Source organism: Papilio machaon, chromosome 7 (genome assembly GCF_912999745.1).
Source record: "Papilio machaon chromosome 7, ilPapMach1.1, whole genome shotgun sequence".
NCBI classification, from domain to species: domain Eukaryota; kingdom Metazoa; phylum Arthropoda; class Insecta; order Lepidoptera; family Papilionidae; genus Papilio; species Papilio machaon.
The window spans coordinates 6874064-6900858 of NC_059992.1; the positions used below are offsets into that span (position 1 = coordinate 6874064).

The 26795-nt window shown below is 33.4% G+C and overlaps 3 protein-coding genes across 4 annotated transcripts; 2 read left to right on the forward strand and 1 right to left on the reverse strand.

Annotated features, from left to right (window-relative positions):
- Positions 1–205: 205 nt before the first annotated feature.
- Positions 206–3601, reverse strand: LOC106719495 (nucleoside diphosphate kinase homolog 5). The gene is made up of 4 exons (XM_014513841.2): positions 3460–3601; positions 1108–1280; positions 691–836; positions 206–444 (listed from the first exon to the last, which is right to left on the reverse strand). Exons 1-4 carry the CDS (start codon positions 3598–3600, stop codon positions 209–211), a joined length of 696 nt encoding a protein of 231 aa, XP_014369327.1. The 5' UTR covers position 3601; the 3' UTR covers positions 206–208.
- Positions 3602–4291: 690 nt separating this feature from the next.
- LOC106719405 (mediator of RNA polymerase II transcription subunit 15) lies at positions 4292–13978 on the forward strand. 2 transcript variants are annotated; one of them, XM_045678732.1, is made up of 10 exons: positions 4292–4486; positions 5397–5558; positions 10177–10575; positions 10934–11142; positions 11313–11476; positions 11640–11723; positions 11840–11977; positions 12205–12389; positions 13000–13185; positions 13415–13978. In XM_045678732.1, the coding sequence occupies exons 1-10, from the start codon at positions 4292–4294 to the stop codon at positions 13778–13780; spliced, it is 2088 nt and encodes a 695-aa protein (XP_045534688.1). In that variant the 3' UTR covers positions 13781–13978. The 2 variants fall into 2 exon arrangements, with proteins under 2 accessions (XP_045534688.1, XP_045534689.1); XM_045678733.1 differs by having other exon boundaries at positions 12205–12368.
- Positions 13979–21899: 7921 nt separating this feature from the next.
- On the forward strand, positions 21900–26738 carry LOC106719403. The gene is made up of 5 exons (XM_045678652.1): positions 21900–22263; positions 22452–22661; positions 22751–23781; positions 24726–25620; positions 26365–26738. The coding sequence occupies exons 1-5, from the start codon at positions 21939–21941 to the stop codon at positions 26670–26672; spliced, it is 2769 nt and encodes a 922-aa protein (XP_045534608.1). The 5' UTR covers positions 21900–21938; the 3' UTR covers positions 26673–26738.
- Positions 26739–26795: the final 57 nt, after the last annotated feature.

Genomic DNA, 26795 nt, shown 5'->3' on the forward strand with positions numbered 1-26795 from the left:
CTCCAGAACGGCTCAACGGATCTTGATAAAATTTGGTACACATGTAGAACATAGTCTGGAAGAACACATAGGCTACTTATTGTCTTTTTTTTTAATTCCGCGCGGAAGCAGTCGCGGTCGATAGTTAGTAAAATATTATATTCAAGTGATTAAATATTGGCAATACCAAACTATAAATAAAAATGTAGTAAAACAAAGTAACAATCTACTATATTTCTGAAGGCACAGGCGTATGGCATCTATAGTCATCTCTTATTTCGTGACTCGGTGGCCCCATTTCTGGTTCGTTGGGGTTATTTCTGTGCAAATAGTTCGCCAGCCATAGTATCGGCTCTGCAGGTCTTTCTCTAGCTAGTGCTGCGAGAGCTGGCCCTAAAGTAGGCGCCAAATGCTTCTGTATATAGTCGTTTATTTGCGTGTGCCGAAGTAAAGGCCCAACGATCACTGTAAATGAAAAGGAACCGTTGTAAAAATGCTCATTAATTCTTCTTAAACTCAAACTTCCATCGTGTGATACTTATTCAACAAAATTATTTAAATGTTATTGTTTGGTGGATGAAAAGTAAAAGTTAATAATTCAAACCCATCTTATAATATTAACTTCAATGGTTATTATTTACAAAAACAGTTTATCAACAAAATAGGACTTGAACATGGAGCGGAATTACTCTGTTTACAAAATATACAAACTATTGGGAAAGAAGAAGTGTATTTCTCGCAGGGCTTCCGCGTGCTCCTTGCTCCCGTGCAGTGCGTTAAAGTAGTCGCCATACTTAGTGCGGCGGCCATAGCACGCGCGGAGGCTGTCTGGCCAATATGCCTGCGCCTCCGCCACCCTAAATCACAATAAAATATATCATAATATCCTGATACTTAAGGCCGGACTCAGAATTATGCCAATTTTTTATTTGAATATGCGTATTCAAGTCGCGAGGGCGATTCAAAGGGAGAGTCGATGAACGTATCAAGTTCGTTCTTTCATCCACAAATAATCGCTATTAAGCGGAAGAAATCTTCTAAGTATTTTACTAATCTTGTAAAACGAACCATAGTTTACTTCACTACATCTATCCTGCTTATAATCGTCATCCATAAAACATTGTATACCTAGCAGGTCCCATAAGGTTGCGCCACTTCTGTATACAGTTGCGCGCGGCAAGGACTAGCGCGACGATGGGCCCGTTTGACATCTGAGCCACGAGGTGTGGGAAGTGCTGCCGGCCATAGTGCCCCCGGTACAACTCCGCCGCTTGCTCCGGCGTTAGATGTACTTCTCGTCTCTGTATATAATCATATTAAGGAATCTAACATCTTGACGACTCGAAACATCGCATGGAACAACACAATTTTTGTTGTAAAGAATGTAAAGAATTACCTTCGTTTAGTTGAGAAAAAAATTGTTAGTTTTGTGAGTTTATATTGTTCACTTAAGTTAGCTTGTCCATTCCCGGAAATTATTCTGCATAATTTCGTTCAAAAACATCATGTGATCGTCTAAAGCAAAATACAGATACCACGTACCGTCAGGTGGGTTTATGATCAAGCAATAGTTTATTCATTATAAAAAAACATAAAATATCTTTTGTCAACTTTTTCAATGTAACATGTAATATATGGTGTAAGCCAGTTTATCCCCTTTAATTTCTAGGTATAGGCTTACCAAATAAAGTGTGCAAATTAGTCATGTCTAAAGGTAGACTAGAAATGTTTGAGGCGCCAATTTCCACGTCATCGTTAATAGAAATAACCTATTAGTGTCGCGAGCAGGGCTGTCGCGTGCATCCCTCTCCAAACGTCAAAAGGAATGTTTAATTAATTTTTTTGTATGGTTTCCATAGATAACAAAAGTGACCGCTCGCGGAGAGATAGGGCGCTCGAGGATCTATCGTATGCCTAGGGTTGTATATTTTAACAGATTAACTATTTATTTAAATTTATATACTTTCATACATTATGTTGTATGTTTACTCTTTAGCTTCTTGATGAACTTTTCATATTTACCAGCTATTACGATACACTTGAAATATGTAATATGCAAGACTTTATTCCTTGATTGCTACACAAACATCATCAAAGTGGAATTAGTCTATGTTACTTCCGCACACATAAGTTACTTTCTGGTAAAAGTCCCGTTAAAATCAGTCCAGTCGTTTCGGAGATAACCCGGAACAAACGCGTACAGACGGACAGACAACCAAACATTTTATAAATTAGTTTTTCATTATAAGCAGCGTAAATACATCGTGTTTGAGATTTTTTTTTTTCCGATATTAGATTCACGCTCACTTATTTTATTAATTGTATAGATAAAAACAATTGTTACTTTGAAAGTGCCCTTGTTATACATCATATTATAACGAAGTCCCTTTATTTACAATACATAAATTGTCTCATTCTTGTTGAATAAAGAAATTCGGTGTCAAAAAAAATAGTTTCAACTTTTTTCTAATTTCAGGTGTCAACCCTATTTATATTTAAGTACGAGGGTTGTTTGTGACGCGTAATAACGAGTGCGCGATGCCCGCCAGCTCTGATATGAGTTTTGCATATCGTAACCCTTTGCCACAGTCCATTCGGAACCCTTTTCGCTCTCTCCAAGGGTGCCTTGTCCATGCTATGTAGCTCAGATTTAATGAATGCCGATTGATCTTTGCTATGTAATAGCTTACATGCTAAGAGATTTCGATACTTTAAAAACATGTATTAGTTATAAATCTTCAAAGTTCGATAACGGTTACACGGTTAATAATATTTTTGATGAAATATCTGCTTCGGCGATCATGTTAAGACATTTTAATTAGAGGTCTTCTTTTTAATTTAAATGACATGGCTATATATATAAAAATAAAAATTTAGACGTTAATCTTATTACATTAAAATCAAAAGAATTCGTATAAATTAAGTGACTTCGAATATTCAAATGAAAAATAATAGCAAAACTCGACACTTTCATCTTTTTTGTAATTTTAATAAAAGAGGGGACGGTACGCCCCAAACCTCACCCTACCCTCAGGGTGCAAAAGGACTGAATGTACTAAAATTTATTCATTGTTTCAGCCGCCATTTTTCCGTCCCAAAGATGAATGCCAAACAAAAAATTCAAAATCCCATTATTTTAGAAAAGGAGAAGTTTTTTAATTATAGTATTTAAAAATCCTTTGAAGTAATCTTCTTATTTTACAACAGAAAAACTTTTTTCTCAAGCTATTAAAAGGTGTTCGAAGTTCACAAGGTGGTAACAAAATGGTCTGTGTAATAGTAAATCATAGTAAGGAAAAAAGTGCCTTTTCAAAACTAAATTGTACATTGTATACACTTTCTTTCAAATTAGCAATAATTAAATAATAAAAAAATTATGTTACAACAAAACCTTGATATAGGTAACAAAAGGATAATATTGCATTTGCTTTCTTGGAATTTAACTCAAAAACACGTTTAATATTATCACACTGTACTCACAGCCAGTATGGAGAACCCATGGTTTCTAATTTGATTCTCAATAGCCTCGGTATCTTCATAGGCTTCCGGCTTAATTATAGCTAAGGTCCTCTCCGAATACGACTGGAATTCCTCGTCGGAGTCAGACGAGCCTACCGACATATTTAAACTGTCGAAAACAATTTATAAGTTTAAGGTATGATATAAACATTTCTTTTAATAAGGCGCTTTGCGTCAATATTTTTTTAAAAAGCTTGACGGCTGTCATTGTCGTTTTAAAATTAAACTTCATGAAATTATCATAAAGTTTCTAACTAAAAATTAACAAAGGAGGTTGAGAATGCAAAAAATCTCATCATTGTTTAAGAATATTTTTGTATTAAGTACATATTTACGTTAATTAGTGTAACATTTCTAAATAATTTTAAATTATTAAACGCTTTTAAGTGAATTTAAACTGCAATAAAATATTTGCGAAATATTTTGCAGATTAGTTATCTTCATTACTTGAAGAAGAGAATCCATCGCAATGGGCGAGGTCATTATTCTGAGCTGTAGTGCGGATAAAGACTCATAATCAATACGAACAATCGCCGATTGCAGTCGGCATTGAGGAAAACTGGCACGCATTTTCCGACGCGGCCGAGCCACCCCGAGCGCGCGCGCTCCGTCGCGGGGGTGCAGGGGGCTGACGGGGGCACGGGGGGCCCGGGGAGCGGGGCCGCGGCTAGGGGGAGGGGAGGCGCGCGCCGGCCCCAGTGCCCCCCGGACGCAGCGGTGGCGTGACGCCTCCCTGAGTGCACCCGCGGCATGCGTCGCTGACCGTCTCCCGCCACCCGACATCGCCGTACACATGGACAACTCCTGCCTTCTCGACCTCCTCATCAGGTGCTTCGCGATGACCGAGCCCGAGGACCTCAACTTCACCGCGTTCACCGACCTCTGCCGGCTGTGCTCGCTCAAAAGCGGCCCGAGGCTCCATATCTTCGATAAGGAGTCCGAGCAAAGGCAGATCCTTTTCAAACTTCGGACCTGCTTGCCCACTATGGTGAGTTGTATTTTATTTTTTTTGCAACATACTTACCTACTTTGATTTAAGCTATGGTGTAATAAGTTAGAATGCAAATTAGATGTTAAAATGGGCATACATAGTATAAACAGAGGCTTTGAGAGCAGTGTAATGATATCACGACCAAGTGTCGCGTCGAGTAACCGTAGCGGCGTAGCGCGTGCGCTCTACGTGGCGCTTAAAGGCGCTACGACGGCGACCGACAACACCCGCGCTAATCAACTCACGATACCTGTTGAATAACTTTCAGATTTATGCTTAGCCTCTAATGGATCTAGAGCAAAAGAAAATGGCGCACCCGTTTAATAAAAAAACGTTTGTGTATACAACTTTATCTTTACGTTCATCCAATGATATTCAAGCCGGTTACAAAGGAGAAATATTTGATTGTTTGTTTTACATAACTTAAAGCTATTACACCGATTTTAAAATCGCCAATAGAAAGCTCTTTTATAACTAATAATCAGCAAATATTCAAGGGTCTTATTTCATTTTTTCTTCTTTTTATCGGGTATATTTTTATCTGAGAGACGCTAAAACTAACAATTCTTGCACATTTCTATATATTTAAAAAAGAAAACAAGAATATGCAACCTATTTTTATTTATCTGTGTGTCAATACTCTACTGCGATCAATTGCGATAAACTAACAATTAATCGCAATTATGATTCTCGTGCAGCGTAAGTAGACCTCTAGCTAGAAAGACAGAAGAAATTGTGTATATTACGAGAGTCCATTTGGGAGTTGGTATTTATATTTTAACACACTGTCCTAAAAATACATCTATCGTCAACCAATGTGTAAGACTTGATTGCACCATAGTTAAGGATGGAGATAGCAGTGTAATACTTCCAGATAGTCTAACTGGTGATAATGCGGTCTATCCAGCAGATCTCCAAGGACGACTTCCTGCCGAAGAAGATCTGCGAGCGTTGTGTGGGCCGGCTGGAGCAACTCTACGAGTGGCGACAGAGCTGCCTCGCCACAGACTCCGTGCTGAGGAACTATGCCGAATCCATGCGCATCGTAACATCCACTATCAACTTTCAGGTTAATATTTTTTAACATAACTTAATCCCTTTTTCCACTAAGTGTACAAATCGGACCTGCCGCGAACACCATTTCCCCCTCAAACATTGGTCTCCAAATAGCAGTTGCGTAGCAGGATTTGCTTAGTGACAAAGGGTTTAAATAAAAGGTGAACCTTGTTTTCCAATTTCTTCTGTTAAAATTCTAGATTTTTTGGAATATAAGTTTCGACAAAGCGCCAGTAGGTAACACCTTTTACCGTTATAGATAAATTGTTGATTTATCGTTGGTTTCCGAGACCAAAATTCCATTACAAAACGTATCGTCATACCTCTCGTTATCTCTGACAAAACAGAGATAACAATATGTTATACAGAGATTTTGGTCTCAGAACCCAATGATAAATTATCTTCGCATTTTATTTTATCAACAATTTTAGATAGTGTTGGACTTTGAATACTAGAATTTAAATATATAGAGATGAACAAAAGTGACGTCGGTTAAACATTTTACTTAAACATATATATATTTAAAAGTTTATTTTATTTTGCAGATATTTTACCGTAATACAAAAATAGAATTTAAAAAAAATCATATTTAATTTAACCAAAAATACCGCACTTTATACAATTTCCAATGTTTTCGACATGAATATTTTGTACTCAGAATTTAAGAATTAAATAAAATTAAAAAGTAAAAATAGCAGTAGATTTAAATGTCATTATGGGATAAGCGCAATGACATGAAAATAAAATTGCACGTACAATAGATTAGCTTATCAAATATTATCTTTTAGTGAACTATCGAATTATGGAATTATCGGTTTAAATTGATACATGTAATGCGAGCGTTCTATAGATAATTGAAAATATGCCATTGATTAGATATGTGTGTACAAACTTCCGTAAGCATTCCTAAAGATTACTAGGAAAATAGAGAACCTACTTAATGCCCTTTTACAGCAAGCAATCAATGATCCATACAAATTTAATTGGGGCGTTGCCTACCTAATCTAACAACTTTCACGTAACTTTAATTCTATCATTCTAATTCAAAATAAATTTCCCTTCAGTAGCTCTTATGAAATTATAATCACTAGTTACTTGCGACTAATGTCATTTTAACATATTCGGAATTTATTCATCTTATATATGTGTTATAAAGATAGTTACAAAAGTGTTGTTTAAACTAGTTTACTTCAAGATGTCTAAAATTGTTTTACGCGAAATTAAAATTTAAATAACATGAGATCATAAATTAAAAGATGAGCCATGTATTATGCTGAATGTATTAACGAAACAAGGCGACAACGACGGTCCGCGGCCTTACCCTCTATCGATCCACACGCTCCTGTCTCGTATCGACTCACTGTCCACCTCACTTACGCACACGAATATGAATCTTAGTCTATAAAAAGTAAGGTCCAAAATATCTCATCATTGTCCATATCTAGACAACACTTGAGTCAAACAATTTGGAACCTAATAAATAAGTAGAAACGAGTCTTTATTGAGCGCACACCATCTCATAAAGTTCGTGGATAGCTGTATGAATTATCTACTTTAACACGATAGCCATAAGATCGGCAGGCGAGCTCTGCGCAGAGTATATCGATATTTTTGTACCAGCCACGCATGTTTCGATGTACTTTGGATACTTTTTGTTTCAAGACTATCTATTCACGACTCGTAAATCGATAATATAATGTACTTCGTTACTAAATGTTATATTACCAGTAAATATAAAAATTAAGTTTGACATATTGGTCTTTAGCTCGATAACTCTTTTAATATTAAAAGCTACTGGAAAAGTCAAGCATACAGTTGATATCGATGTACATAATTTTGTTTGTAATTCCGATGTAAACGTTCAATATAAAGTGTAAAGTAGTAAAGCGAATGTCGCCCGCCAGGCAGGGTGGCGATAAGGCGATGAGGTGAGGTGGGCAGAGTTGCAAGTGCATTAACACGCATCGAATCCAAGGTCGGGGGCTCACCGTCACGGCCCGGGGGTGATGTTAACCCTGACCTAGCGCGGGGTGAAGGATATTCCTACTACTGCCTCCCCCACTGCCCCCCACTTCCCCCTTCTGCCCCCGGCCGCCCGTTCGCCCCGCCTGAACATCACTTGCACTGAAACGTTTGAAGCCTTCCCTACTCGTCACACCAACTGATGAATGCGCTAAATATAGCCTACGACGAGGGAAAAATGCCGGTAGAGTCTAGACAGCACACTGTTATTACTGTTCAACTTAATTCCTCTAGCAATAAAAATATATTTTTGTAATTCTTAGTGATCCGATCTTTAATTTAACTAGCGTTTTTTTAAAGAGTAAGTAACCTCCTTCCAATTGTTTCATAACTCCGGCCATTTAAGTAGCAAAAGCTAATGGTTCGTCATTCAATTGTTTCAAACAGGTTGAATTTTACCCTCGATGTATTTAGGAAATACCGTATCAGTATAAATTACTCTATGGTTCGTTTGTCTGGACTCCTCGTATGTAAGTCATTAAAAACCAGCCAGCTTTTTTACTCGTTACACAAACCACCCTCACCTCACGTCTGTTGTAATCATAAAGTCGTTTCTTTCTTACCTCACCTTTGAAACGTCCTTTTCGTCTTTGATAAGTCGTCGGATACTGTTTTGGATTTTACTTTTATGTAATGAAAGAAAGTATAGATTTCGTAAAACATTTTGAAATTTTATTTGTGCTTTGTAAAAATTTACAGAAAAAGCACTTCAAAGACATTGAATTAAGTATATAAAACATTTTAAAGTTTCCTTACAAAGCTGTTGTTTCAATCTAAACTTTGTAAAACATTTAATAACTGAATTATCTGAGAACAACTTCTTACTTTACGTAAATATAACTATTAAGAAAAACATACTTTTATTGTAAATGTCGCATTTCGCAAAAGTGAGAGCTAAAAGCACGCAAGTATTAATTATTACCGATGCATCGATCGATTTTAGAGTCGCGCCATATGGCCAGACGTCTTTCGCTCAAAGGACGGCCCTTACAGAGTGCGTCTGAAGTTCAGGTGCAACGTGAAGAGGAAAGTGCGATCGATGCACGACTCTCGTGGCCGGAGGCTGCACTCGGCACATAGGAATCGCGGAGGGCACCCGCCTTAACCTTCAAGATAATCATTTCCTTTACTACGAAATTTTATTTATAATATTCGAGTAGCAGTAATGTGTGGTGTATACTTTATTTCATGAAAAGTGGAATTTATTAAATTTATGTAAAGTTGTTAAGTTAAAAAAATGAAATAGAAATAAAAAAAGTTGTGGAATAAGTAAGTAACTTTATGAACTTTGATTTTGATTAAATTAAAGATGGGACATTTATTAATTTTTATGATTTAAGTAAATTATCTATTTACTATTGTTTAAAATCGCTCTTTGTGATATTATAAATATTGATTCCCAAGCTTCCATTTAATTTGGAAAATTTATAAACTCTACATAACTTTCAAATCAAAGGAATAATTATCGTTAATAAAGCATTAATTTTTTTACTGAATGCTGAATAATATTGTAATCCCAAAGTTATAAACCTAAATCTAACTTGTCAAAATATAAAGTCATTCATGTTTACCCTATATTGTGTAACCCCAAAACTCCGCACGCAATCCCTAGTTTAGGAGCATTTGCTTTTAATCAGCTTGATAAGCACGCATGGGCCCCTGCCTAGCCCTTATCAGAGCGAAGGGACTATAGTTTAAACAAAGCGTCTGACAAATCGATAGCTCAACAAAAATATTCATGCTAATACTTATTTAAATTTTCGAAGAGGGTGAATGATAAAAATGATCACCTTTATTTTTCTAGTCGTGGAATTTGTCTTGAAAATGTCCTTAAATTCTTTAAATTTTAAACATTTGATAATACAATTTTTATTTTATTTTATTCCTAATTCGTATTTACGTAGATTTGCGATCAACATAGGATGATAAAAAGATAATACTTTACCTTTGTATCGTGACAGACATATTTCACTTATCACTGTATGAAAGTGCGAATTTTCGTTGCTATATTACTACCTACGAGATGTACTAACGTTAAACATTCCTTTACCGCTATACATATTTTTATTTTTTCTAAACAGCTTTAAGATTTGTCAATCTTACAAGTACATTCTAAGACCCTCTTTTAACTAAAAGCCCGCAACGATGTCACCGTCAGATTCGCGAGGTTATTGAACCTTCCCTGTGTCGAATTTAGGCAATTAAGCATAGGGTGTTCCGTCTACGTGTTACGGAATGAGAGTCGACGGAACTGGGGAGCCAGGCTCGCTCTGGGGTGAATGCACCGCGGGGGCGGCCACCCTTGCGCGACATTAGGGAGGCTCCGACCACATAGAAGACACTCATTGAAGGCTGCTCCCCATGTTAAGAGAATACGATCATAAAATAGTCAAATTTATTCCAAATTTTCTTTAAAATGTTTGCTTAACCGTGACGGTTAAGAAGAAATAGCAGTGTGTAGAAATGAAAGTGCAAGTGAAATTTTGACAGCCCAAACTACTCTTTTACAAAGATACTAATACAATAAATTAAATTGAAAAATTCTGTGTAAAATAAAATGACTTGGTTATTTTGGCAGCTAAAATAAAAGTGCATATTTTATTTATCAGGATGGTACCGTGAATATGGATAAGATGACAGAAGCGCAAAAGACAGCGTATTTAGAAGCCCATGTGGCAGTGCAACAGCACATGGCCCAAGCTGCTGCTGCTGCACGACGTGAACAGCAACAACAACAACAGCAACAGCAGCAGCAGCAGCAACAACAACAACAACAACAACAGCAACAACAGCAGCAGCAGCAGCAACAACAACAACAACAACAACAACAACAACAACAACAGCAACAACAACAACAGCAGCAACAACAACAACAGCAGCAGCAGCAGCAGCAGCAGCAACAACAACAACAACAGCAACAGCAACAACAACAACAACAGCAACAACAACATCATCAACAGCAAAACAACGCTTCAACGAATACATCTCGCCATCATCAAGAAATGCAAGTATGTAAATCATTATTTGTTAAACCAAATGAAGAAAAACAAAATAGTCGCTCATTTCCTTACCCCAGGGGACAATTTTTGTTGCCGGAGGCCCAGTTCGGGTCATTGCGTCACAATAGTTAGTTAGGAATCCGAATATATATCTATATAAACATCCAAATAGGAATACCGAAAATCTTTCTCTTCTGAAGCAGCCGTATGTACTCTAATTTAAAGTTGATAAATAACGAAAGGTGATTGTGAAAGTATTCTTAAATGGATTAAGTGCGTTATTACCTAAATCAAGAGAAAGGAGCATTATCTTGACACAAGTTCATTAACTTCGACAGCTTACTTATCTTCTTTGTATTTTGCACAGCAGGCTCAAAATCCTAGTAGTGCCCATCAAGGCCATCCATCGCCGCCTACGGTGACGTCGACCCAACACTATGCGAGCATGAACTCTCCTATCAAAGTACCAGTGGTGAGCTCCAGCACAGGAGGTCCTGACAGCACCTTTACTGTGCCCGACGATGTCGGCATGGGCTTCGAAGGCGGTGTCAGAGTCCTACAGAGTCTTGGTAACTGGTGGGTACTTGATTATATTGAACTACGTCGTAATCTTTTGCAAAGGTTAATAGAAAATGTACACAGTTTTAAATATTTACTTCAGTGGTACACAAAATAATGGTACTTACAGATTTTAGTGTCATTGAGGTATATTCATGAATGTACTTAATAACCTTTATTTTCAACAGGTCACCAGAAGTGACGAATACTATCCCAAGGCCAAACTTGATACCGTTCACGGAGCCATATGCCGAGGGCGGGTCAATGCACCCAGGAACGAGACTGAAAGCCCTGCAGACAGGCACCGTGAGAAAACACCCCGCCATCAAACCTACTAGTTCTACTAATGAAGGTAAGGTTATGAATATATTAATTAATAATTAAGCACCGACTTTATTTGTTATAAAGGCAATGTTTTACACACCACACACGGCCACTTTAGTTTAGCAATTCATCAAAGTGTATGGAAAATTCTTTACTAGATAATATTCATTTTTAATCTCGAAAATTTTCAGGTAGCAAGGCGTTCGAGTGTACGGTGTGTGGAAAAGGACTAGCAAGAAAAGACAAACTCACGATACATATGCGAATTCATACAGGTATGTTTTATAATCTTTATTGTTGTGATTAATTTGCTATAACTTTTACAAGCAACAATATACTTAATATCTATTGATTTAATTATAACTATTTACAAGTGTGACATTATGTTTAGGTGAAAAGCCTTACGTATGCGAAGTATGTAACAAGGCTTTCGCGCGGCGAGACAAGTTAGTCCTGCATATGAACAAACTGAAGCACATAACGCCGTCCAATATTGCCCCGTTGGGTAAACGATCGATTTCGATACCACGTAAGTATCAGTTGAAAATATACAAAAGACGATTCGTACCGCTGATTCTTATCACTTGTTTTGTATTTGTTATATTGTCCTTTTTCTTATTGATAACCTGTTTCCAATACCTAGATTAGTTAATCTAAATTATAATCTAAATAAACTGTACTAATAATAAGATAACAAAACTAACGTATAATTTTTATATTATGATGCAATTCATATAAATAATTACTTTTCCTCAGCTTTAAAATTAGATGATGTCAAACCCCAACTAACAAAGCAAGAGGACACAAAGCCGAGTCAAGCAGAAATTGCGGCTGTAGCACAACAACAACAGCAACAACAACAACAACAACAGCAGCAGCAGCAACAACACACGCACCAACAAGCGATCCAGGTCTGCCAGGTACCCGGGCACAACTTTACGGTAAATCTCACAAAACATTCAACGCATGGTTGAAATAGATGTCGTTGTATTAAAGGGAATATTTGGTCAAACCTTATTTTATTTTTTTCTTTACTGTTTGCATGATTTCAATAGGTATTATTTGAAATACGAAAAATACGTTATTATTTGAAATATCTTTATTTACTTTTGTTACTAGAAAACGAAACGATATGACTAGTCTCATTATTGTGGGAGGACCGTATCGTTTTGCATGGATTAATTTGATGGGATATTAAGACAAATTCCAAAGTACAATTTTACGAAAAAACTTGCATGTATTTCTACTAATTTTAGTTCATACAACAATCATGTATGACGGTTCATGTATCATCGTTAATTTTGTAGTTAATACTTAGTAGTAGATTAAAATGATAAATGTTTGTCTTTACATTCTTAATTTCACACAATTCTTGGAGTAAATGACTATCTATTTAATGACTCCAATATAAACAATCCTTCATTTCCTTTGACCTTAATTTAAGAAAAGTATCATATAATAATGCATATTTAAGTAAACCTCTTTTCTTATTAGAAGTCAAGAACTGAATAATTTACCGACAAAGCGGTGAATATGTATTGAAAATTCCAGAATACAAATCTGGTGCACACGAGTGCAGCGAGCGCCGCAGTGGCGGCGGCGACTGCGGGCATGGTAGTTTCGTGGTCATGCGAGCTGTGCGGACGACTGTTCGCTACCAGGGACGAGTGGAGCGCGCACGCCAAGTCCCATCTGCCAGATACCAAACTCCTGCAGGATAAGATGCAGGCGCATCAAGTACGTAGCAAAATACCATTTAAAAAAAAACCTTCGAGTATGAGATCGCTAGAGCTTAGAATGCAACTGCCCATATTGATAAAAAAGTATTTGAATATCATTTATAATGAAATTCATATGCGTATAGTGACAAATTGGTTGTATACTGTAAGGATGCAATGCAGTTATTGTCTAAGTACTCTTTTCGAAGAATTACTTAAATAAAAATATTATTCCTTATTTTTTGCAGCAACAGCAGCAACAAGAAAAAGTCCATTTAACGAATCAAGAGAAGCTACAATTGCTGCATCATCACAATCAGAATCAGCAGATACTGAATGGGCACGGGATAGCCACCGCTTCTGTGTCGACCGCCACCGTGGTGAACGAGGGCAGCGGTGGCGGCACGTACTTCACACACGGGCACACGCATTACGCCCCCGAAAGACAGCACACACATGCGCACCACCTCTGTCTTATGTGTAGACAAGAATTTGCCGGCAAAGCAGAGTTCATGTTCCACGTGCGAGGTCACTTCGAGGGCAAAGTGAGCGACATCGCCGCCGCCGATGTGTTGGCCCGTTCCCTCGTCGACAACTCCGGGCTGTGTACCTGAGCCACGCCAACGCCCGTCAGTAATTACCAATCTGACGGCTGCAAGGCAGTGATACAGGACGATACGATTCTGTTGAAGTTTTGAGAGTTAAGTGATATTTATGAGGAGCTCATGAACTTGTTGTCAAAGTAACCCTAAGTGTTATGCTAATAAGATTTCGTTCTCTTTAACTGTTGAGATATTTAGGATCCGTATTGAGAAGAGCGGCTGGTATAATACTATGATAATTGATTGAAGCTTTGTGTTTTGATTATTTTACTCAATTCAACTATTAAATCGATCAACATTAAATTCAAAATACGAGGAATTTTTTCACTACATTCGACTATGACTGCCATCATTTGCGACATAATGAAATAGACCGAAATATTTTTATACAAAAACACAAACAAATCCGTCCAAGCATTAACACATTATATCCATATCTTTGCGTGCGAATTTTTCTAAAACATCATTTTTTTAAACAACGGGTATCTTGACACGTAGAGCTTGTGAAGGCGTAGGAAAATCAAATCATAAATATTACTAAACGTTTTGATATAATTGTACAGTCCTACGAATGAATTGTTATAGTTTACATAATTGTATGTTTATGTACATACGTAGTAACGCTAGAATTTTTTTTAAGACACATTTCCCTTTTCAATGTGATACACTTATTAACATTTTATTATTACATTTGATTTATGTTTATTTTAATCCTTGTTTCTGTAAAAGAATGAAGTTCCTTTACGAACTAAAAATTGTTATTTACTGCGAATCTTTGTTTTTCTAAAATTTTATGATACGGTATTATACTTACGTTTTAACTTTCTCTGTTACAATTCTTTTATATTTTTGGATGTCTCCTACAATATACCTTATAGCGTTAGAAGTAGGTTTAACAAGAAATGGATGGATTGTGAGAAAGGTGACATGGTTAAAAAGATACTGAAATAACGGAAGATAGATCGATCTGGAATACGAAAACATGATGCGCCGACCATCTGTGTGAGTTATAAGGACAGGGAGACGATGAATGAGACATGAAGTATGTTACCGTAGAATACAACTACCGTATCATTGTAATACATATTGTTTTCTCTATTTTGTGAAAGATAATAAAAGGGATGACAATATGTATTAATTCAAGTGTGAAGACGGGGAAAACTCAGTCACAGTTATAATTTCATAGTTCAGTTGTTTATCTATCGAACCGTGATCAAATGTTTTAAGGTTATCATTTTTATCTTCTTTTTAGGAAGAACAATTGAAAAATGCGTTTGATATCTTTAATTAAAATTATCTTGTTTGTAACAATGGTTACGTAATTTTATAATTTATGATTAAATTACGTATTCTTATTTTAACATGTACGTAATCTAATCTATAAACGGATGAGTGAATCTAGTCATTTTATAATTTGTACATGAAACCACGAATAATTTGTAAATAGTATTTTTGTATTTAGACAGATACAAGGATATGATAACGACATCTGATTAAATATTTGTACGCAAGCTGAGGTACAAACAATTTAGGAATCTAGATAAAGTACAGTCACATACACAATTCTGTATCAATAATAGAAAGAGAAAACATTTTATTGTTAATTTGCATTGAAGGCATCGTAACTACTCAACTGATTTGAAAGATTTCTTCACTGTTGGGATGTTACACCATCCCAGGGTGACATACATAGGCTATTTTTATTACTAGATATATTTAAATCCGCGCGAACGATGTCGCGGGCAACTGCTAGTTTACTATGTAAATAAACATTTTGGAGCATTAAATATTATTAATGCGAAATATTTAATTTAATTATATAGTGAATTGGCATAATGAATTGATGTCAGGCTCTTTAGCAATTTTTTAACCTATTGAAAATTTCACCACTCATCGGTGTTAACAAAAATAGAACCGTTCATGTAATAACGCTTAAAGACTTGATCAACGTTAACGAGAGTGGTGTCATTTTTGGTGAGTTTGTTTTAATTTACCACTACCGAAACATTTACAAAATCATCCTGTTATCTCTCTCATTTACTTTGAAATAAACTGAGACAGCAATAATAGTTTGTGTGACCGGGTGTTTGGGTAGTTGGCTCTGTCGGTTAGTAGTACTTCTTTTCATTACTAGTTGTTGAAGCAATCATCAGTGCCTGTGATTAAAATGTTAATCGTAATATTACAAGTAAATTCACTGCCAATATTTAAAAGATAATCTGAAAATTGTATAAATATAGAAAAAAAATAATTTTCTGTTTCCTAACATTTTCTATTCATGTAGATAGCCTACTGGTGTAAATTTAAATCTCATCTATTTTTGACGTCCTTCCAAACTCTATAATGTAAAAAATGTCTGCTTTTCTGTCTATCTTTTGTATGTAGATTACAATGTGTAACAGTAGATTATTTTAATTTAATTTATCATACAAGTTATAATAGCTTATTGTATAATTTTCTTTCTGTCAATGCATAAAATGTATTATAGTAATTGTCATATAATGACTGTAGTGAAAATTGTAATTATTAACTTTAAGCGTAGTAAAGTATTTAGATAGGTTTATTATAATACATTTTTAAAAACGATTAACACACAAACAAGGATTACTTGGATCGTTAATTAAAATTTTGCAATGGTGTGGTTCGAATGATGATCCGATGTTACGAAAGAAACATATGTAACACAACATTTGTTATGTATGTTATTTGAATATTACACAGTGTGATTATTTCAAATATTAATTATACTGTGTAAATTACACAGTGAAATTATTTCAAATGTTCATTTAAGGAATTCAAAGTATCAATTTTATATAGTGTTTCAAAGTTAATTACAAAATAAAAAGTCTTTATTTGTAAAACTTACTTAACATTTGAAAAAGCTCTAAAGAAACCCTTAAATATGTATAAAATGTATTTTAGTAACGTCGGATCAACATTCTGGTGTTTAGTCGTAAGATGCAGTACATTGACCTAATCTAGTTGATTCATATTAAAAAAAAACATAACTGAAGAACCTATAAGAACTAACAAATTTATGTAAATTGAAAGTAAAATTGTTATTATGATTGCTCATTAACTATCTGTATTAATTATACGTTGGTTGCCGAGACCAAAATCCATGTATAAAACATATTGTTTTCTCTGTTTTTTCAAAGATAACGAGAGAGATGACGATGTGTTTTATCAAGGATTTTGGTCTCAGAAACCAACTGTATGACTAAGTAAAGTCAAATGAAATCAGTGGCTTTACGAGTATAAGACTTCTCAAAGACTCTTACATGCCACAGATTCTTCTTCTCGTCTTATATTGTTATGTATTATGAAATCCCGGTAGTGCTATAATTAAATTTTCCTTATCCTTTAAAAAGTCTACTTAAAAAAAACTGAAATAACGAATATATTTGGGTATATCACTAGATGAGGACATTGTACGGCAAACATTTGCCCATATTGGCAAATCAGAGCACGATTGAAGTTACAAATTCGAGTAGGTTATGGCAAGTACGAGTAGTGCGTAGAGCACAATAGGTGGGACATTTCTGCAATATTAGTAGCTCATTATAAGTATGTTAATTTAAATATAAATAAGATAAAGAGAATATTACGCATGCTATATAGAGTTTTCTTCATTAAATAATGTAAATAAACATGGATAACAATGCAGTCAGACTGAATAAATTATTCCAACGTTCCATGACATGGTTCTAAAAAATATAATTCACACTGACATTGTTGTGTTATAATTTAAGCTATATAGAAATTGGGCTAAGTATAGTATATAAGTGTATATACACCGTACACTAAAGTACATACTAGACACTTAATGTAACGCAAAATATTATATAAATCTCCATACAGTAAATGTATTTGCATAAAATGAGCAATAATCATTGCCTTTATAATTTTCTCTAATCTAATTTTTATTTTGTGATAAATAATTCAAAATTAAGTGTAAATAATTATCTTAAACTAATTATTTTATTATAAACAATTTTAATTGTACTTTAATATAATTAAAAAAATATACAAATATGTATTAGACGATTAATTGGCTTTCGAATTGATCTCAGAAATCTAGTCTAGAACCTAGTCATAAGAAGGTAATGGGTTACCTTCTTTTAATATATAAGTTATAGAAAATTTAGATTCATTTATTAGGTAGTTTTATCTTTTATCAGTTTTTGTGTAACATAAAACTGCCATGCTTATCAGTATGAAAGAGAGAACAAGTTTACATTGCGGGTTTTCAGTATTAAATATATTGTCTCTGTCTATCTGAGAATCTAAGAACATAAAAGTTTTTTTATAAATCTTCGCCAAAACGATCTCACGGTAACTACCATTCACGTGGGATCGTGGTCAACGCGAGAATATAAATTATAAAAATGAACTTTATGTTACGTATGAAATTAATTTCGTAAAGCTTTATTTTTGTACAGTGTAAACCTACGTTAAACTATGGAGCAATTTGGTATTTAAAATAATTTATAGAATAAAACTTTAAACTAAGTAGATTAATTGCAGCATGTCGTAAATGCTTAAGTAATGTTAGAATTTAGATGTTAAATTGTAAAGATGTATTAATTTATCTTCCATATTATGACTACGTTGTGTTTAGTTCTTTTTTATATTTTCTTAAATGAAAATATAGACAACTCGAACCAAGGATTTATTTTCTATCTTGAAAAAGGTTTTTTAATTATTTCATTTATAAATATTATAATTATGCTATCTACAAAAGCTTCTGTACATTTTAGGTTTAAGAATTATGAAATGATGGAAATACACTATTGATAAAATAGGAGCAATAAATAATATATTTCAAATATTGCATCTGAATCGATATTTGATGTGTAAAAAATAAAAATAGTAATGTAATTATTGTAAAATAGACAGTGTTGTGGAAAATAAATAAATAAATAAATAAATAAATTAGTACTCGGTCTTTAATTTTGTTACGTATGTGTTTGTTACGCACATACGTTTGGAATAATGTAATTAAGGTCTAATAACATTGAAGTTTTCTTTTCATACAGAAGTTGAGATGCCTGAACCAATCTTCGACAATTATAGCGTAAAATGGTAAAAAAGATATTGCCACGTGTGTACGTATATGAACCATTCGGAATAAATTATTACTATCACCGTGATTTAGAAAACCGTTTTTCAATCCATTTCCTGGCTTACCAGAACATAGCGGCCAAAAAGAGATTACGAAAACGACTTTATAAGATTTTTTATTGTAATGAACCGTTTTGGTTATTTTTTATTTTATAACTATCAGTTAGAAAAGATAAAAATATATGACATTTTACATAAAATGTCACTAAGATATCAAAATTTATAGTATTTATATAAGTAGTAAATTTATAACGCATTTGATGTATACAATAATTAAGGTAAAAATATTTTTAATTACTCGAGTGTTCTATCAATCTATATATATAAAAGAAAGTTGTGTTAGTTACACCATTTATAACTCAAGAACGGTTGAATAGATTTGACTGAAAATTGGTGTGCAGGTAGCTTAGAACCAGGAATAGGACATAGGATAATTTTTACCCCGTTTTCTATTTTTTTTATTCCGCGCGGACGGAGTCGCGGGTAAAAGCTAGTTTTAGATAAAGATTCTATAAAATTATATATTTCTAGAAATTTGACAAGACATATGTAACATTGCAATGACAAAGGCTTGTTGTAGAACAAACACACTTTAAACATCTAATATAAATTGACAAAAATACACTAGACTAACTACTTGATTTATTAGTTGAAATAACCGTAGATCGGACGCATTATGCATTAAGCATGACTTGAATATCCCGCTATTCACGTTACCTTTTATACATTACGCATGACTTCCGCAGCTAAGCCTCTTCAGAGTTTCATTAAATTCAAATACTTTGTATGTAAATTGTATGTCAATTTTCGATTACGCTTTTTATTTTAGTTATATCGATACGACTTAAACACGTAGAAATATAAACTTTCTATGTTACATTGCATTTTGTGAAAAGTTTTATTCTATATATTTTTGTATGTTTGTAAAACTTAACCAAAGGGTCTTCTAAGTCCTCTTATGCTACTTTCTTTTTTACTTTTATTTTTATTACTTATTTTTTTACATTTATTTTGATTTTAGTAACATGGACACTGCTAGTATTCGAATAAAATTCTCACCTATGGTTAAAATAATCAAAGAAAAAAATTTAATATACTCTTTAGAAATAACACCTGAAGTAATGTATGTAGATAATGTTGACAAAATAGAATGGAAGAAAGAAAATGATTTGATTGAATACATAGTGCCTATGAAGCATAGAATTGTACTAAGAAAAGTAACTCCAGATAATAACGATGAACCAAATAAGATTTATTACTCCTGTGTAGATTTATTACATACGAGATCTATTAATAATACAGAATTAGGGTCAGGAGATGTTTCAAGGATTATAAGTGATAATGTTATTCTTAAAACAATAATACCGGATATAAGAAATAATGAAAAATGTAAGATTAAATTAACAAATAATCACATACTAGACCTAGAGACAGAATATGATAAGAAAGCCAACAACTTGCTCAATATAGAAAACGTGAAACAAATCCTGCAAAAGAAAATAAATCTTGAAACAAATGTAATTTGTTTAAACGGCGATACAATGAATCGGAATGAAACTAACAAGGATTACACTAAAGAAGGTTAGGTTAATAATCAATTATTTTTCTTTTTGTTTATATTCCTTCCCGAACGTTGGATTAAACACATAAGTATGTTTGATTTATTTTTTGAAATCGATGTATTTAATTTTCAATTCATTTAATTTTGTATGGAAGTAGTGTCAAATGTACCTTCCAAAATGAATATCTACTCCACACAAAAAAAAAATTAATAGAGGATGTTTACGAACATCACCCATAACATGAGTCATTTTATTCACTTATATTTAATAATTTAAGGACCACAAAATTATTTTTATGTAAAGAAAATGGAATTTAAAAGCGACGTCACACGCGTTTTTTTTTTGCAGAAAATTCTGGTGGTACTCAAATATCAAACAGTAGTAGCCATATCAATGATAGTGCTGCGGACAAAGGCGCCAGAGACGATAACGATGTAGCAGATACCACTGTGGTTAAACTCCAATCTATAGCTACACTGACCAATTTAAATTCGACATTGGAGCAGAAATCAACAACAACATATTTTGTTTCACCTGACATCAATCCTACTCCGCCGTTGAAGACTGTTTATCAAAATGACTCTTATTACAATTCGAATATGTATTATACTATAACAACACAAACGTATAAGCTAAAAGAAGATGCAGGAGTTGAAACTGATAAAAGCATATATAAAGACAATCCTCCAGATCTAAGAGTTGCTGAATTGAATGTCTTACCAGCACTTCGTTACAATTATTTTAAACAGTTTATGGAAAACGAAATGTTACCCCTCCGTGTTAAGTTAAACGAAATTATTAATAAGTGCATACCGTTAGGTTTGAAAAAATCTCAATATCTCAAATCATTTGTTTATTCTAATAATAGTTCAAATAAATGTTATTTTAGAGAAAATCAGTTTACATCAAATCGCGTTGTGTATTCAGTTGTGTTTAATAAATAATATTAATATCTTGTGATGTTCGATCAATAAATCAAAGTTTTACAATGATTATTTTTAATGTAAAATTTATTTATACTTACAACTGTTTTTTAAAGTTTCTTCAAGAATTATATTTTCATTTTCATACTAGAGTTATTACAAAACTTGTATAGGTAATAACTGTAATGTATTAATCGATTGCTCCTATGTATAAGGGCTATAGTAACAAATTTATGATTTTTACGTTTTTGCGTTAAAAACTACCTCTTAGTTTAGTTAACAACGTGCACTAAACAAAATGCCCATTTACTGGTGTAAATGTTTATTTTTCTGAAGTAGAAAACCCTTTGTTACCTATTTTCCTATATGGCTGAAACTTTGGGAGCCTCTCCTGAAAAGTTGTCAATTTGCACAATGGGCCTTATTCATAGCAGCTATCCTAATAGCAATTGCCTTGCGTAACAACAAAACATGCAGTTAATTACTCTTATTTTCAGGTATCATAAAATGGTTCTGTTTAAAAAATAATCCTTTCTGGATGAAATTAAAAAAATTATAACAATGAATGATGTAATGGAACAAATTATTGAGAGTTTAGCTTTTGAAATAGAAGCAGTACCTAATAAAAATAAAGGACAAAAGTCTACTAATGTATACAATGATCCAATAAACGTTAAAATACGAATACGTAACAAAGACCAAAATAAAATTTTAAGACAAGGCGTTATATCAATACCAAATAAAGATAATCCAATGTATGGTAATGAAAAAATTCAGCTAAGCAATAGTGATCAAACAATTATGTCTTTTAATGTTTTGATGGAACAAGATGAATCTACGAATAAACAACGGAAGCATAAAAGAAAATTTAGATTCTTTAAAAGGGGTGAAGTCTTATGTATTTTCTTGTTTTTAAATTAATGTATTTTCTTTACGACATGTAAAATTATAATTGTAATTACTTTTACTTCCCATTCGAAATTCGGCAACAAAATGTCTTTAAATAATTCACGCTTTTCTCTTACAAATCTATTGCTTGTACATATTTTCATTTTTTGTTCATTACTCCAATAGGTAGTTGTTTAGGAAACCAGACCGAGGAAGATCAATTTGAATTCCAAAGAAGATGTGACATGGATAATGAACAGCTTGTCCCGATAAAAAGCACTTCAATAAATGACATGAACAAGCGAAACTTTACTTTGACAAAAATGTATGGTAACTCTGATACAAGACGAATGGAAAAACGTACGCATAAAGATATTTTAGGAGAATGTAAACCAGGTAAAATTGTTTAAAGATCAGTATAAAGCTATTATTATAATTTATGTGTAGTAATTGTTGTAAACTAACATTCAATATTGTATTCATAGGTGGTTGTCTGGATCCACCATATGGCGAAGATAAATATTCCTATGTACCGAAACTGATTCAAATGTCAAGGATCGATAAAGACTCTAATAAACGTAAATCTAATGAGGTTGCATATAAGAAACCGTTAAATAAAAATACAAATATAAAAGAAAAGGATGAAATTAGTTACGTTTCAGACAAGAAAGACCAATTGCCTATTTCTACTAATATCAGTTTATCAAAAGCAAAAAAATCAAATTCGATTATCACGTATCCTTCAATATCATCTTGTGCTTCACTAAATATAAGTAATACGCAAAAACTAATTCAGGACAATAATAATGACAGCAGGCTATCTCATACCTCTAGAGAAAATGTAGAAACATATTTCATTTCACCAAAGAAAATAAAAATTAACAAGTTTCGAGAAAGAACCAATGGCACTGACTTCGGTATTGAAAAACATTCATTTGTCAAACCATTGTCACTAGATCAAGATATTTTGAAAGAATCGAAACCGGAAATATTAAAAAATTACGAAAATACACATCCAGAAGGAGTTGTTGTCGATTCTAAAATGACAATTCAGAGCAACAATAAAAGTTTTGAAAAAAACAAAATAAATTCAAGAACTCAACTTAGCAGCTTAGCTGATTTAAGTAGCCTACTGGACACCAAAATGTCCCTTAACCTAACGAAAAGTGATTTAACGACAAAAAATTCATTAAATAATACGATAGTTAGTGAGCATCCAGATACTGATGAAAGTTCCTTGAAAATATCTTTAAATCCCGTCACCGTGTCCTCAGCAAGTCCAAAAACAATATATAAAGTTGAGAGTGACACAACTATTCTGTTTACAAAAAATAATGTGGGACAAAATAAAGATCCAACAAAGGAAAAGTCTAGCTCAAAAGCATTTCAACAAGATCAAAGTTTCATCCCAACAAAATTAGATAATGGAATTGAATTGTCGGAACATGAAAAAGTAACTAACTACAACGAAAACGGAGACGAGCTACAGCCAGAATTTCCTATCGAAAGCGAGGAAGTAAAATTAATCAATGAGTTTTCTAGTATTAAATCTTTGGGCTCAAATCAAAGTTGTAGCAGACAAAATGAAAACACAAAAGAGATTACTAACCCTGATTTAGATGTTATTATCCCAAATGCTTCTATATTTCTTGAAAAAAGTAGTAACAATATATCGATAGTTGATAATTATTTGGCACAAAACGAGGATATCAAAACGTTAAATCAAGATTTAGAAACACCGTTGGCATATATGAACCCGATTTTAAATTCAAACTTTTTAAATGTAGATGCCATTAAAAGTATTTCTTTAATTGATAAAGATAATGAGTCTTATTTGGAACAAAAATATGATCACATGTTATTAAATACTAAAATAGATTCAAACATTTCGTCAAATGATACTATCAATATCGCAAGTTTTCAACAACAAACCGAAACTAAAAGTGCATCATTGAAGGCAATTAATGAGAAACATAATTCGATACTTAGTAATGACGTGAATGGAGCGCCTATAAACATGGTTGATGAGGGGCACATCAATCTTACAACCTTGACTGGTTTAAAAGAAATTAACGATCAGCTAATAATTGCTCACGATAATGATTTGCAAGTTAGTGTAAAAAGTGACACAGATAATAATTTGTCATATGAAACAAATCCTGACAAAACTATCATTAGAAGCGTAAAGTCTGATATAGAAAATTCGAACTTATTTGTTGATTCTAAATATACTGAATTATTGCGAAAAATACAAAGCAGTCCTCTTGCAACTCGTAGTTTGACTGTAAGTAGCAGGACATGGAATTATTGTTGATGATGATATAAAAGTGAATGTATAGTAGTAACTCTATAACATAAATAAGCATAACCTACAACCTCCATTTTCCTTCTTTAATCTATTGGAATATTTTGTTGAGTCTTCTATATGTTTGCGCTGTTTATAGCTTTTTACTTTTACAGAGCATGGAGAGAGATTTAAATAGATATAACACATTGAAAAACTATCCTACCTCAGAAACTACAGACTTAGATTTACCAAGCGCTCTAGAAACTGGCCATAGTGATTTTGTGAACGCCGATATTACTGCAAATAGTAAAAGTAATGAACCCGTGGAAATATTTACAGCAGTTAATAACAATTTAGAACAAGATAACTTTACAAAGAAAAGTAAATCTGGGACAAATATTTCCCTATCCATTAATGAACATGTAAAAACACCACCGCCAGTGGAACTTCAACATGTTATTGATAATAGTGAAATTCAAGCCCAGTTAAGTATAGATGAACCGACAAAATTTCATAAAAACGAGAATATAATAAACTTAAACGAAGTTTTGTCAACAAATGAAGTTAATATACAAAGATCACAGGAAACCTTTGTAAAATTGGATAAAGAAAATGAGTCAATTCCAATAAGTAACCTTGACACTTCAAAGGACGATCAAACGAGTGGTTTTTATGAAACATCAACCACGCTGATTGATGATGAAAAAAATAAAAAAGAGAATACAGATTTTATGCATTCTTTATCAAAAGACACTAATTTGAAAGAAACAATTCATCTTAACATGGCATTTCAAAGCTTCTATTCTGGTAAGGACGGAAATGTTATCAGAACGATAGATACAACGAAATATGATGTACAACGTTATGAAGACGATAATATTTTAAAATTTATGACGCTGGTGAAATTAGGTGACAGTCCTATATCAATACCTATAGATAAAGAAAAAAAATTACTATTACAAATTACAAAGGCTAAAGAAAAAGAAGATGAAAATCAAGAAATAACAAAAATTGAATCTATTTCACCTAAACAGAACCCTAAACATAAATTAGTTGTATTTGATGAAGGTATAGTTAATATATTCTTTTTTCAGTTTATAACTCCTTAAATTTCAAATCTTACAAATTTTATAAATGCGAAAGTTTAGATGTTTCGATGAATGTTTGTTACTACGCATCTCCAGAACGGCTGAATGTATCTCGCTGGAATTTGCCATAAATGTAGAACACATAGGCTACTAATTAAGTTTTTTAAAGTAATAATAAAGTTGATTCTTAATTGATCAATGGCCAGTTTTGCCTCTGTTATGGGGAAAATTCATATTATTAAGTTGTCGCAGCATTATCAGTGGCATATCCCGCAAAAACAATATTTGTTGGGTGTACGAATGGGCCGGGTCGATCGGTGAAATACCACGACCACACAGAAGACAGGTGTGAAGTTAAAGCAACTCCGCGTTTCGTCTGACGAGTGTAGTGCCGGAGGCCTTATTTTATTCCTCTTCCCCTTCCTACCCTTTTCTTATTAGGAAAGGATGGGAAGGGGAAGTGGATTTAGCGGAAGAGGAGACGCATAGGAAAGAGAAATATCCTCTTTCTGTGCGTCCCCTTCTTCGTTGATTGAAGGTAGGCAACGCATCTGCATTTGCGGAGTCTATGGGCAACGGTCGCCTTGCTATTTCAGCGAATCCAGGTGGCCGTTTGCTCGTTTGCCACCTTTTGATAAAAAAAAATATCATAACGCGTGATTTCATGATTAAATATATTTGCTTTAGTGATTTCGTATTTTCGTTGATATAATCCATTTTTTAGATAAAGATGATACATCAGCAAATAAAGATTCAGATAAGAAAAAATTAAGAGGCAGCATTAAAAAATGCATCACAAAAAATACAAAAAGTGACGGAAATTTACAACTAACTTTAGATAACATGTATAACCAGAAATTGTTACCTCTACATAATACTATTAAACATTTAAAAAATGACGTAGATGGATTGCTAAAACAACAGTTACTAATAAAAGATAAGTTACATAATGATAAAAGAATACAGTTACATAAAATCCCTAATAATAATAAGACATGCTGTTGTATAGAACATATTTTGTTGAAACACTGAAGATGACTAGGAAGCTTAGACAAATACATTAACATACGACATAGTTGCTGTAACTAACATTGTACCGTTTCTATGAACTAGTCCTATTGAATAAGTCTTGCATAATTTAGATAAAGAATATCT

What these genes read in the sequence shown, in the direction of transcription:
- LOC106719403 (XM_045678652.1), top strand. Translation starts at nt 21,939, where the DNA reads ATGAATGATGTAATGGAACAAATTATTGAGAGTTTAGCTTTTGAAATA. An exon ending in ATTTAGATTCTTTAAAAGGG is followed by an intron (nt 22,264 to 22,451) that starts GTGAAGTCTTAT and finishes TTACTCCAATAG; the next exon opens with GTAGTTGTTTAGGAAACCAG. An exon ending in TTTAGGAGAATGTAAACCAG is followed by an intron (nt 22,662 to 22,750) that starts GTAAAATTGTTT and finishes TTGTATTCATAG; the next exon opens with GTGGTTGTCTGGATCCACCA.
- LOC106719495 (XM_014513841.2), bottom strand. Translation starts at nt 3,600, where the DNA reads ATGTCGGTAGGCTCGTCTGACTCCGACGAGGAATTCCAGTCGTATTCG. An exon ending in ATGGGTTCTCCATACTGGCT is followed by an intron (nt 1,281 to 3,459) that starts GTGAGTACAGTG and finishes GATTATATACAG; the next exon opens with AGACGAGAAGTACATCTAAC. An exon ending in AACCTTATGGGACCTGCTAG is followed by an intron (nt 837 to 1,107) that starts GTATACAATGTT and finishes ATTGTGATTTAG; the next exon opens with GGTGGCGGAGGCGCAGGCAT.
- LOC106719405 (XM_045678732.1), top strand. Translation starts at nt 4,292, where the DNA reads ATGGACAACTCCTGCCTTCTCGACCTCCTCATCAGGTGCTTCGCGATG. An exon ending in CATCCACTATCAACTTTCAG is followed by an intron (nt 5,559 to 10,176) that starts GTTAATATTTTT and finishes TTTATTTATCAG; the next exon opens with GATGGTACCGTGAATATGGA. An exon ending in CTACAGAGTCTTGGTAACTG is followed by an intron (nt 11,143 to 11,312) that starts GTGGGTACTTGA and finishes TATTTTCAACAG; the next exon opens with GTCACCAGAAGTGACGAATA.